The 13800-nt window shown below is 39.6% G+C and overlaps 1 protein-coding gene across 1 annotated transcript in view; it reads left to right on the top strand.

The window, feature by feature from the left end:
- The first annotated feature begins 3503 nt into the window (after positions 1-3503).
- LOC127440307 (unconventional myosin-X-like) overlaps positions 3504-13800 on the top strand; it is an 81085-nt gene continuing 70788 nt past the window's right edge. The window contains exon 1 of the mRNA XM_051696817.1: positions 3504-3938. Coding sequence (XP_051552777.1) covers positions 3918-3938 — 21 coding nt within the window. The 5' untranslated portion in view covers positions 3504-3917. The remainder of the gene's footprint in view (positions 3939-13800) is intronic.

Below are 13800 nucleotides of genomic sequence, written 5' to 3'. Positions count from 1 at the left end.
AGCCCCCGCTTTGTCATGTTTCTCTGCGTACACAAGAAATCATCTTGGTTACGTATGTAACCTCGGTTCCCTGAGTTGAAGGGAAAGAGACACTGCATCACTAAGCTGATGCCATGGGGAGTGTCCTTCTACACAACCTAGTTGAAACCTTTCTACAATAATGCCAGGATTGGCTATGGTGTTTAAGCCCTGTCCTTTTAGGGGCAAAGCTATCCGGTATAAAAGTTATCCGGTATAAAAGTGGGCACGCAAACACCATTCCTCAGAATTTTATGACTGAGGGACAAGGAGCGCATTGCTCGCACCTCAAAAAACCCTGTTCGTAGTGCGGCCAGCTTACGCAATGTCTCGTTCCTTTCATTTCAGGGAACTGAGGTTACAAATGTAACCGAGACGTGCCCTTAGGATTCAGTACATTTGACATTGTGTCACTAAGCTGACGCTATGGGGAACAGATTCTCATCACGCTGCACTACACGGCATAACCTTCCCAGAGAGGAAACATGATGCCGCAGTCCTGCAGGACGGGAACCGACATGAGTATGTCAATAAGTGAATGACCCTCATGGTGAGCCAGGAGGGGAACATTCAGAATATATATATGAACTGTGGTCATAGAGTATTAATTAACCCCTTCACAAACCCAGTTGGGAAGGAAGTTTATTTGTAATGAAAGCCTGTGACTTTTGGGAAATACAATGGTCTGAATGCAGGGGGTTGTGTAAAATGACAGGGAGCCCGTACTTAAAAAGAGGGGCATAAGTATATGTTTAGCCAATGAAATAGCAAGCGCTCTAGACAGAGAGGACTTGCTATGAGAGAGACGTTACGTCTAGGTTGTAAAACCTTGCAAATGTGTTTTGAGAAGACCATCCTGCTGCAAAACATATGTCTTGTAAGGACACACCGTTCGTCCATGCCCATGAAGAGGCCACGCCTCTAGTTGAGTGTATGTTAATACCAACTGGGCAATTCGCACCCTGCGACTCATAAGCCAGGATGATTGCATCAACAATCCAGTGAGAAAGTCTTTGCTTGGAGACGGACATTCCTTTCGTGCGTCCTCCATAGCACACAAAGAGCTGGTCAGACAGTCTGAATTGGCGGGTGCGCTCGGTGTATGTGTGTAGTGCTCGCAAAGTGCAAAACAAATGCAAGGACTGTTCCTCATCCGAATTAAATGGATGAGGGAAAAAGGCCTGAAGGTGAACCACCTGCGCTCTGAAGGGTGTGGTTAGAACTTTAGGCACATAGTCTTTCCTGGGTTTGACAGTGGTTTTTTAAAGACCCAGGTCAAAATGTAGACATGAATTGCCAACTGACAGTGCTTGCAAATCACCAACCCATTTTACTGAGGCCAAAGCCAGCAGTAATGCGGTCTTAAGAGAAAGCACACATAATTCAACATAGTCCAGAGGCTGGAAGGGAGGCCCCGCGAGTGCATTTAGGACCAAAGTTAGGTCCCAAGTCGGGACTGTAGCCAGGCAAGGGGGATTTAGCTGCCCTGCCCCCTTAAGGAATTTATGATTGCCTATAGATGTGCTGGCTTCAGGTGTGTGATATGCAGATATAGTTGCCATATAAACTTTGAGCATTGACAGAGTGATCCCTGCGTCCAATCGCTTTTAAAGAAATGTATGAATTTCAGGTATGGGGCAGTTCACTGGGTCTTTGCTGTGTGAAAAGCACCAATTAGTGAACACATTCCATTTCAGTGTGTAAAGGCGTCTCGTGGAAAGTGATCTAGCCTGTAAAATGGTGTTTATAACAGACTGAGCCAATTCTGGCTCGTCCGCTGTGCTCCATTCAAAATCTGACGCTAGAGGCTGTAAACTTTAGCCTCCTCGTTAACGTGCTAGCCTCCCATGCCGTCTGACGCCGGTTCGAATCCCGCTCGGAGTGGGTTGATTATGACCGGTTACACATGATCATTCACTCCATTGACCACCAGTGTTGAGTAAGTAACTAAAAAAATTGAATTCACTACACTACTACTCTACAATTGTAATCAGATTATTGACTTTACTGATTACATAATTGAAAAAATAATCACATTCAGAAACACATTCCTATTATGTTTTAAATTACTTTCAGAAACACATTCCTATTAAAACACTTTTCACAGAAAAATTTGTATTTCTCTGCTCAACGAATTCAAAATAATGTCTACATTTGCTCCTTGTTCATTGACTCATTAGGGGACACACCCTTCAGCTGTCTCAAAAAATCAAAACAGTTCTACACATTAATGTAATGCATGTTTATAATATATTCTACATATATAGCCTATTATTATTTTAGAAATACTGTCCTGGCACAACTGGGCCTTTCTGTGTGGAGTATGCATGTTCTCCCCATGTTCCGGTTTCCCCCATAGTCCAAAAAGACATGCAGGTTAAGGTAATTAGAGACCCAAAATTGCCTGTAGGTGAGAGTGAGAGTGTGAGTGTGAATGTGTATGTATGTGTGTTTTGCCCTGTGATGGACCTTTGGCCGAGACAGCTAGGTAAGCTCCAGCACTATTCTGTGCTGCATAAGACAAGTGGCTTTAGAAGATGGATGTATGTGTAATGTTATTCACTGTAAAGTAATTCACTTAATTGAAAGTCAGTAACTGTACCCTGAAAACCTTCACCAGGGGTTCTCAATAGGGGCAGTACCACACCCCAGGGGGCGCTGAAAGCAGATCAGTAGAGAGGGAAGCCTTAGTTTACAAATGGGGGCATTTATCAGTCACATTAATGAAGTTCCTCTTTGCATAAAAACTTTCATCTAGATTGGAGTATACCAGTTTTCCATTATACGGGTTGGTACGCATTTGTACCGCGGTACATCTGATTCTGAAGTCTAGTGACATCTGAAGTATCTGGTTTAGCAGCGTCAAATAGACAAGCAGAGTCACAACCTCCGCTAATGCACTGGTATGGCTCTGTTACCTCTGTCTACACACTCTCACGGCAAAAGGGAATGAAGTAGGGGGCGTTCATCCAAAAAAAGTTTGAGAAACACTGCGCTACACTATTTTTTGTACTACCCAAGTAATTAGATTACAGTAATTAATTACTATGTAATTAGATTACACCCAAGACTGAGCAGCACCTTGACTTCTCCAGCTCTCTGGAATGAGGCTCAGAGTCAAAGAAGAGTGGGTTGATGGTTACAAAACTGGCCAGGTGCTCAATTGACAACTATTCATTGTTTTTTTTTTTTTTCTCACAGTATGTGTTTAGGCTGTGTGATCAGTGTGTTGACAGCAGGGAGGAACAAGAACACACTTTTAAACATAAATTTATCATTTCCCATATACCTCCCTCATGTACTTAATTTTGAATAATAATAATTTCACTTTCATTACGTTTTACAAACAATGAGCCAACGAAAATTATATCGGTAGTTGCGTCAACTGTCTCTCGCGCGTCCTCACCATGGGAAGAGCAAGCGGAGCGCGCAAGGCTACGGGGCTCCAGAAGTTTTGCCATTTAAACTGTGCGCGGGGAGGAGCCACCGGACAGCGAGCCGATTCAGCGGAGTCTTTGCAAACTTGGCAGGAGACGAAGCCCTCGCTGCTTACCGTGTCAAACCGGTATACGAAGTGACCTCGCGCCGCATCTTCATATCCCGTCACGAATACCCACATGCGCCTCGTGAGCCCCCGTGTCACAGCGCTCGTGAGATATTCCTGTTTTTCTTGCTCTCGTGACTTGCAGCGGGGCACATGAGAACTTCTAACATCTGTATGGTCTGAAACAAAGACGTGTTTCTGCGAAAGAGAGAAACAGACAGGCTTCAGTGGTCATCGGAGAACAGTGAGATGCAGTGAGTGCGGGACTTGTCTGGCTCTTTTCACTTTGTGTGTCACTTATGGTTAGGATCGTCGACTCTTATGAAGACCACAGATAGTAATAATTATAAGGACAATGGATAACTTTTTCACCGAGGTAAGTTTGATAAATAAATATCATTTTCATTTTTGTATATAATGTTTGCAAGATCGATTTTCTACTATCTCTGTTGCATAGAACAAAACGCCTGAAAGTTGCTAAATCAAGTTCCATTGATTTGTACTATGAAAATTACCAGGTGTATATTTTTTCTTCGCTCGTGTTGCTCTCTTTCCTATAGTTTGTTAAACGTTCATTTGTGCACGTGTGCATGTGTGTGTTGATCTGTGTGCTCACGACTCGCTCACACATGGCCCGGTTCTGTAACGAAGCAAAATTGGTTGGGCTCCTGCCATTTGGGACCGTTCCCAGCGGAGCTCGCAGGCATTTACTTACCTTTCTTCTCATTTCCTCCTCTACATTCCACCGCTATTATTAGACGTCCAAACATAAACACTCGCTGAATTAACAAATAGTCTTGAAATTCAACCTCTTTTCAGTGAATATAACTATTGTAACCATTATTATATCCACAAAACCAGCGACAGCATGGAAGCCTTTGCTCTGAGATAAAGGGTTTTGTGGATTCCCTATGTAAATAAAAAATAAATAAATAAATAAATAAAAATAAAAACTTTAAAACATACCATGTTTTAAATAAGATTACACAATCTAGGTACTTTCATGCCATCCCTCGAACTTTTTATATTGCTAATTTTTGTAAATAAATATGTGTATTGTTTTAGTTTATGTATTAGTTTATGTATATTACAAGCATGCAATAAAAACATTAGTATAATACTACAATTTAATATAAACGTATTGCATTTATTAGATTTCTCAGATTAGATTAATTTGAGTATTTATTTGGCCCTATGATGATGATGATGAGTATATTTGTTATTATATTTATATTTACACTGGCAGCCAAAAGTTTGGAATAATGTACAGATTTTGCTTCAAGAAATTGGTACTTTAATTCACCAAAGTGGCATTCAACTGATCACAATGTTTAGTCAGGACATTAATAACATGAAAAATTACTATTACAATTTGAAAAAAATGTTCAGAACTTCTTAAACTACTTCAAAGAGTTCTCATCAAAAAATCCTCCACGTGCAGCAATGACAGCTTTGCAGATCGTTGGCATTCTAGCTGTCAGTTTGTCCAGATACTCAGGTGACGTTTCACCCCACACTTCCTGTAGCACTTGCCATAGATGTGGCTGTCTTGTCGGACACTGCTTCTCACGCACCTTACAGTCTGGCTGATCCCACAAAAGCTCAATGGGGTTAAGATCCATAACACTCTTTTCCAATTATCTGTTGTCCAATGTCTGTGTTTCTTTACCAACTCTAACCTTTTCTTTTTGTTTTTCTGTTTCAAAATTTGCTTTTTCTTTGCAATTCTTCCCATAAGGCCTGCACCCCTGAGTCTTCTCTTTACTGTTGTACATGAAACTGGTGTTGAGCGGGTAGAATTCAATGAAGCTGTCAGCTGAGGACATGTGAGGCATCTATTTCTCAAACTAGAGACTCTGATGTACTTATCCTCTTGTTTAGTTGTACATCTGGCCTTCCACATCTCTTTCTGTCCTTGTTAGAGCCAGTTGTCCTTTGTCTTTGAAGACTGTAGTGTACACCTTTGTATGAAATCTTCAGTTTTTTGGCAATTTCAAGCAATGTAGAGCCTTCATTCCTCAAAACAATTATTGACTGATGAGTTTCTAGAGAAAGCATTTTTGACCTAATATTGACCTTAAGACATGCATACTATTGCATACTGTGGCAACTCAAAAACAAACACAAAGACAATGTTAAGCTTCATTTGACGAAACAAATAGCTTTCAACTGTGTTTATATAAGTGATTTTCCAGTACTAAATTAGCAATTTAGCATGATTACTCAAGGATAAGGTGTTGGAGTGTTGGCTGCTGGAAATGAGGCCTGTCTAGATTTGATCAAAAATGACTTTTTTCAAATAGTGATGGTGCTGTTTTTTACATCAGTAGTGTCCTGACTATACTTTTTGATCAGTTGAATGCTACTTTGGTGAATTAAAGTACCAATTTCCTTCTGAAACAGCAAAATCTGTACATTATTCCAAACTTTTGGCCGCCAGTGTATATTATAATATTATTGTAATATAATAATAATAATAATAGCAATTATTAATTTTTATGTATTTTTTTGGATTTTTTTTCTCCTCTTTTCTCCCCAATGTGGCATGCCCAATTCCCAATGTGCTCTAGGTCCTCATGGTGGCGTAGTGACTTGCCTCAATCCAGGTGGTGGAGGATGAATCTCAGTTGCCTCTGCATCTGAGACAGTCAATCCACGCCTCTTATCACGTGGCTTGTAGAGCGCATGGAGGCTTCACAATGTTCTCCGTGGCATCCACGCACAACTCACCACTGCCCCACCAAGAGCGAGAACCACATTATAGCGACCACAAGGAGGTTAACCCAACGTGACTCTACCCTCCCTAGCAACTGGGCCAATTGGTTGCTTAGGAAGCCTGACTGGAGTCACTCAGCATGCCCTGGATTCGAACTTGTGACTCCAGGTGTGGTAGTCAGCGTCTTTACTCGCTGAGCTACCCAGGCCCCAATAATAGCAATTATAATAATAATAATATATTTTTTTATATCAATTTTTATTTATTTAATAATAATTGTTAATAGCATTATATTAGCAATATATTCTATTAGCATACTGTATTACAACAGTAATAATTTATTTAAATAAATAGAATTAAGTTATGAATTAATAATAGAACAGAATGCAAATTATTATAAAAATCACATTATCACTTACAATGACAGGCTTTAATATTATTCTAATTGTTGTTATAGAAAAAAAATAGAATATAATGCTAATTATAAATAACAATACTAACTATATATTATCTAAAATTGAAATATAACGAAGTGAATCCATAACCATGTTGAAAAGGTAATTCTGGGTTAATGCTTGTCAGGACTGGTGATGACAGAAATCAGACAGTAGTATTATTCATCCCTCGTGACCTGATCGTGAGATGAGCGCGAGATGATGATCAGTAGCGCGAGCCGCACCCTTGAGTCGGCGCTGTGTGAGTCATAAGTGAACGCTCCCAATATTGGCTAGAGGGCGGATCGTTATGACCTCCAGACTGCGCTTTTCAGCTGTGAGGGTGTGTGGCCCTAATTAAATAAATCCCCTCGAAACTCAACACACCTGCTCTGAATCAGAAATATGGAATATGGATTATCTATTAAGTGTTTCGTGATCATGAAGGGAGGCACATAAAAAGCAGTAGCTGCTTGAGCACAAACTGCACCAACTTTACACAATAGTGTCAAATATCCACCGGCTGCTGCGTATCTAGCAGGTGAATCGTTTCTGAACAAAAGGAGCTGTGTTTTTAAAAAGAGTCAGAGCAGTGGAAGTCAGTGGATTCAGCCGAAACTTGCGCGTGGAATGCGGAGAAGAGCTGAGCTTGTGAATGCCTGTCTCACAAACATCTCTTCTACATGACTAACCTCAGAGAGAAAAAGAGATTCCTGTCTCACACAGAGCTTTAGATACAGTTCGATTTCTTTTACATACTGCCCTACTTCCATTTTCTTCTGCTGTATGTGTGTTTTGGTTTGGCTTTGATGCACATGCACACATTTCTGTTTGCAGTTATGGTTGCAGACGTGCATGTCCATTTTTTGTTTTAGGTGTGTTTGTATATGGCTGTGTTTGCACAGCAGTGTCACTGAGGTAAATGCCTCTTTGAAGTCGCTACGGGCGGAGCTTAAGCAAAGGTAAAGCTCTTCCTATGAGGTGGCCAATCAGAGTCGCAGGTAATGTTTGAACATCTTCAACAGAGAGGAGTGACACTCTGGGAAAATAAACACTCCAGGTTATTGTTGTCCTAAGAGAGAGCAGCCGATCAGAAAGCGAGTTTGTAAATGCATTAAATGAATATTCCGGGTGCAATACAAGTTAAGCTCAATAGACAGCATTTGTGGCATATTGTTGATTACCACAAAAATTCATTTCAACTTGTCCCTCCTTTAAAAAAATAAAAATGAAATCGAGGTTACAGTGAGGCACTTACAATGGAAGTGAATTTGGCCAATTTTTGGAGGGTTTAAAAGCAGAAATTTTATAAAAGCACTTGTTTAATTGTTCTGTCAAAACTCAAGTATTTGAGCAGTGAAGTTGTTTAAACTGTGATTTTTACAGTAGTTTTAGGGTTTGTTGACACTATGTAATGGCAACGAAGTTGTAAAATTGGCTATAACTATAAAAGAAAAGTTAGTAAGTGATTTTAACGCACTAAAATCATGTTAATACACATATTGTTTACGTCTTGTGGCAATACTTTTGAAACAGTGTATATTTTAACGTTTACGGCTTGGACCCATTCCATTTTAAGTGCCTCACTGTAACCCAGACTTTTGCTTTTTATTAAAGAAAAGGAGGGAAGAGTCAAAATAATTTTTTTGTGGTAAACAATATTATGCCACAAATGCTGATATGCCATTTTGAAATTTTCATTGATTTATCATGAAACAGCACAATGTTAAACACAATGACCACTGACGTGGACTATGGGGCTATTTTTTCCTTAGAAATCCAATATTCATTGTGCATTATCACATAGAGCAGGGCTCTTCAATTACTTTCTTGCGGGGGCAAGATTATCCAAATGAAAACTGGATGGGGGCCAAAAAGGTTTTCTATATTTATCTTAGGTAGCACGTTTATTGTAAGTAACATGTTAACATTGATTGAGTAAGACACAATCTAACATGCTCACCAGGTTCATGTTTTAGAAAGCAGTGTAACTGAACGATGGCCAGAGAAACGTAAACAAGCATGCTCCGGTCCAAATGATGACAGCTGAATGCTGTTGCACGCGCCACTGAATGTTGTCTCTGCCAAATGCCGCTGCGCAAGCAGCTGATTGTTGTTAAATTACCGCTGAGTTCTGCACATAGAGTGTTCTGTTGATTATGGTTGGCAGACATGGGACAATGGTAATCAGTACATAGATTCAGAGTTTATAATGATACATTTTATTTTAACATGGTTGGCAGTGATTGGATTTATTTTGAATCAGATTTAATTATGCTAGTAATTTCTGATTGGTAAAATGCTTCAGCACTGGCTATCACTTGTTTGTTTGACAGTGCAAAGAGAGACTACTGAGATTTTGTTGCCAAAGTAGAACAAATCTAAAAGTCAAATCAAGTCAACAAATTTTTATTTGTATAGTTTTTTATTTGTGCTTTTCCTAATACACAAAGCAGCTTTACAGAAAATCAGCTGTTATGTCTATGACGTTTAAAAAAACATGAATAACCAACACTCCTGGAAACATAATAATCAATTTGATAAAAAAATCTGACTCTCTATAGCTTGGTTTTATTTAACAGTAGTTTCACGTCCCCATATGAGGACATACATTTTTAGGAAAAATGTTTGCTCTTCAGATATATTATTTATTTATATATTTGTATGTTAGTTAGGGACTACTAGTTACAAATCAAAAAGGGAAATGGAAAATGCACACAGCCGCCATGCTCGGGTCTCAGGAGGTTAAATATTCAGCTAGTAAAAAACATTACAATATCAGCAGAATGTATCAATCTTTTGTGCCTTTGCTACCGTGAGCAACACTGGAACAGGTTCAAAGGTTTTGGAAGTTTTGAAATCGCTGTATGGGTGACATTTGTGAAAACCCTCATACGTGTGTCATCCTCTTCTTTTTTACTAACTTAAATCCTAAAAGTAATCTATTACTCGTTTTTTATGTACTGGAGTACTTGACTACAAAATTGCTCTAAATGCCCATCCCTAATGAAAATGCTTTGCAATATCACTCTTCATTCCAGCTCATAAAAAAATAATGTCCTTTCAGTTTATGATAATATTTTGCCAAAAACACGCTGTTCACAGCAATCTCCCATTCATTCCTATGGTCAGTTCAGCAAAGATTGTCAGAACGAGCAACGGTAACCAAGTGGGGCGGAGCTTAGCAAAGGGTCAATTATAAGTATTACAGACTAACTGTAACCCTAACCCTACCTCTTCAAATATATAGCATTTTAAGAATAACAGCATTTATTTACTTTATTAATAATTTTTTACCTTTTGAGGATGTCCATTGACCTGTGGTTGTGTCAGATTTAGTTAACTTCTGGGAACAATTTTGTCCCCAAAGTATAGCTAAGTAACCCACACACACACACACACACACACACACACACACACACACACACACACACAACACACACGTCCATGTACCCCCTTCTGGGAGTCAGTTAATCCTTTGTGTTACACACACACACACACACACATTAAATCTTGTGAGTAGCTTAATGATTACACAGCACAGCAAATTCAAAGCTGCTTGTAAAGAGGAGTTTGATACTCAGGATAGGAAAGCCACCTAGTATTCACACTAACTGAGAGAAATTGGAAGAGAGAGAGAGAGAGAGAGAGAGAGAGACTAGAGGCAAGAATTGTTAGTGGATTCATTTTGTATTTATCCAATTTTGTTCTGAAAGTTAAAGACTGTGTGAGTGCTCCATATTTCTGTAAATCTTTCTATGTTGCTGGAACAACACTGTCAAGACAATAAATACATGCACACAAATACTTGATTGCTTTTCTGTTTTGTTTGTTCACAAATGACTGATGGATTGTAATTGCTAAACAAAGATGAAGAATACATGTGATAAGAGAACGTCCTGTTATGATTCATAACAATTCAATCTCTGTGATGCTACAAAACTATGGCCAGGTGCAAAGGACATTAGCCTGGCACACACATAATCTTGTATGCATGCACGAAGATGATCTTTGTCTTTGTTCTGTGCAAGTTTATACAGCCCATCTCTTTCACCGTTCACTCTCATTGTGAAGTATAAACACACATTTTTCACTGTTGGAGAGAGCGAGAGAGAGAGAGAAAATGAGACTGCGTTTGGAAAAGTAGGTCATGTAGCCATGGTGTAATGGACGAGCATGTGTGTGTGTGTTATGGGTGGGTTGCTTGGTGAGACAGTTTGGTTATATTTGGTCTAGGAAAGTGGTCTGAACTCCAAACTTAAACCTTACCATACACACACACGTGCATGCAGGTCACACTGGTGTGAGAGAGCTGAATTTGGGGTCTTTGGGATGGAAGTATGCAGAAATGCCCTTCATCGCTGGCCTGTCTTCCTGTTGACCCAAACGATATCTGATCCCTTACTTCCTGGAGCCAAATGAGAGAAAGAAAGAGAGGGGGACTGATGGAGACAGAGGGAGCTATGGAGAAGCGTGTGTGTGTATGTGCGTGTGGAAAGCTCTAAACATGCTCGGTAAGCAGCATTGAGATTACAGAGTAACTCTGGTCTGTTTCATCTTTTACCCCGCCCAGCCTGAATGCCCTCCAAAACTCTGATATTATTTTAAGAATTTAGAAACAATACAAGGACATAAATACACACACACACACGTGTGCGCGGTGAACTTTTTTAACTTCAAAGTGAGAGGCTTTTCAAAGGTTTTTCTTTTATCTGAACATGAAAAGAAATTAGGAAGATTCGCTGATGTTTTATTTGGGAGTTGTGCAGTTTTCATGTTTTAGTTGGATTCTTTGCTACCTGTGATTTGCTTGAGCCATCTGTTTTAGCACAGGAACTGAACAAATGCCCAGAAAAGCTGGAAGACACATACATAAATGTCTTTCTTTCTTTCTTTCTTTCTTTCTTTCTTTCTGTCTGTCTTTCTGTCTCTCTGTCTGTCTGTCTGTCTTTCTTTCTGTTTGTCTGTCTTTCTTTCTGTTTGTCTGTCTGTCTTTCTATTTGTCTGTCTTTATTTTTGTCTGTATTTCTGGCTGCCTGCCTGCCTGCCTGCCTGTCTGTCTGTCTGTCTGTCTGTCTGTCTGTTTGTCTGTCTTTCTTCCATAAACCCACCGGGCAGACATGAGGTCAGACTTTCAATGTAAAGAGTGGGAATGTAAATATCATAAAGAGAATATTGTCACACTCAATATCAACATCAGTGTATTAGTATTCGGTCATGTACAGTACATTGAGACGGTGATTGCTTGTTAAACTGTGTGTAACTTTTTCAAATATACATAGACAACTATAAGTTGGTCATTTGTAGGTTGTGTTTTCTCAAACTGTAAACACTGTCTCTCTGGCGCTATAAAATTCCTCTGTTTGTTTGGAGTGGCCCGTCCAGCCTGACACAACAACATTGACTCAACCAATGGCTTGAATTGGGGATGGGACTGGATCTGTTTGTTTGGAGACGGAGGCGTTTTTGGAAAGATGTTTGAAAACAGTTTATCGGTGGCATGGCACAGAAATTACACACATTAGCGTAATCCGATATGATATTAAAACATAATTTTCTCTTTTCTAGGGACACCAGAGTCAACAAAAGCAAATAAACTAGTTACAATGATTACATCAATAAACTGTTTCTACTATGATCCATGTTTTAGGTGTCTTTTCATGCATTGATAAACATGCAATAGATTCCATTTACAGTGATGGGGATTGAGCTCGGTTACACAGGGTAAAAGAAAACCATAAATTAGCCTGTACGCCATTTCAAGGACTATTCGTCGGTTTAAGGAAGTGACGTCTTTGTCCCTTGAACATTTCCTACTAGCTGTCATCCTCATTCAAACCAACAGCGGGAGGCGCATCATTCATAGTAACTTTAACATGATTATTGTTACTAACGTTAACACGATTGTCGTAAGATATCATTATTAAAATGTGGACCATGTTGTTCGGTGGCTGGATGATATTTGGATGCCTGGAACTAACGGAAGTTAAAGTGTTTTGATCTCCAAAAAAGCTTTAAATCCCCCTTTAAAACCAGCCAGCTTACCAGGATGGTTGACTAGCGCCACGCACGAGGACTTGGCATTTAGTTTGAAACTATTTCAGTTATTTATTATCAAATCTTTGTTGCAGCCCTGTTTTACATGGTTTTCAGCAGAGTCAGAATATTTACTGCTACTGAAATTAGAACTATTCCTCTCTGTGCTGGACCCTGCTCTCACACTCTGTCAGAATAAGGAAAGCTCACACACACACAGTACAGAGGCTGTTGAGAGAAAGTGTGTAATTGTGTGTGTCCAGCTGCACAGCTGTTCTGTAACAGTTAATTCTGATCATTCAACAGCTGTGTGTGTGTTTGTGTGTTTCCACTGTTCAGAGTAACAACTCTTATAAAGGGCTGTTGAGTTAATGCCACAGCATGAATGCATGGTTAAGAGAGGTGGACAAAGAGAAGCTGAGTGGAGGATGCAAGTGGAGTAACAGGTTACTTATTGTGAATTTGTAAAGGTAACTAACTAGTTACTTGAGACTAATTCTATTCCGATTCCGGTCCTCGAATCTGATTGGACGAGAGATGTTCCATGAGCACTGATGGTCTCATACCATCAGCACTCGGACGCTTCACTGTGTGTATCACTCCTCTTGTGTTCGTGCCGTTCTAAACTAAACTGTAAGAGCAGGTCAGATGTGTTAAGAGCTACTGTATATGTGTCTTTACATGTTTTTTTTTTTTGTTTTTTTTTTTACATTACATATGTTAGCCAGCAGGTGGTGGCAAAAGATCATTTTTGTGTGTAGAGCCAGTTAATGAAGTGAAGTGAATCCGCGTCAGTCAGTGTTTACATACAACAGCTCTACGTGATCGCTTGTATTACTACTACACTACTAAAGCTAGGAAATAGCTTTAAACAAACAACTTAACAGAGTTACTCTGTAATCTCAATGCTGCTTACCGAGCATGTTTAGAGCTTTCCACACACACATACACACATGCTTCTCCATAGCTCCCTCTGTCTCCATCAGTCCCCCTCTCTTTCTTTCTCTCATTTGGCGCAGGAAGTAAGGGATCAGATATCGTTTGGGTCAACA

This window comes from Myxocyprinus asiaticus, chromosome 5, assembly GCF_019703515.2.
Source record: "Myxocyprinus asiaticus isolate MX2 ecotype Aquarium Trade chromosome 5, UBuf_Myxa_2, whole genome shotgun sequence".
NCBI classification, from domain to species: Eukaryota; Metazoa; Chordata; class Actinopteri; order Cypriniformes; family Catostomidae; genus Myxocyprinus; species Myxocyprinus asiaticus.
Note: the sequence above shows the minus strand (reverse complement) of the source record. Positions and strands in the feature narration are given on the sequence as shown.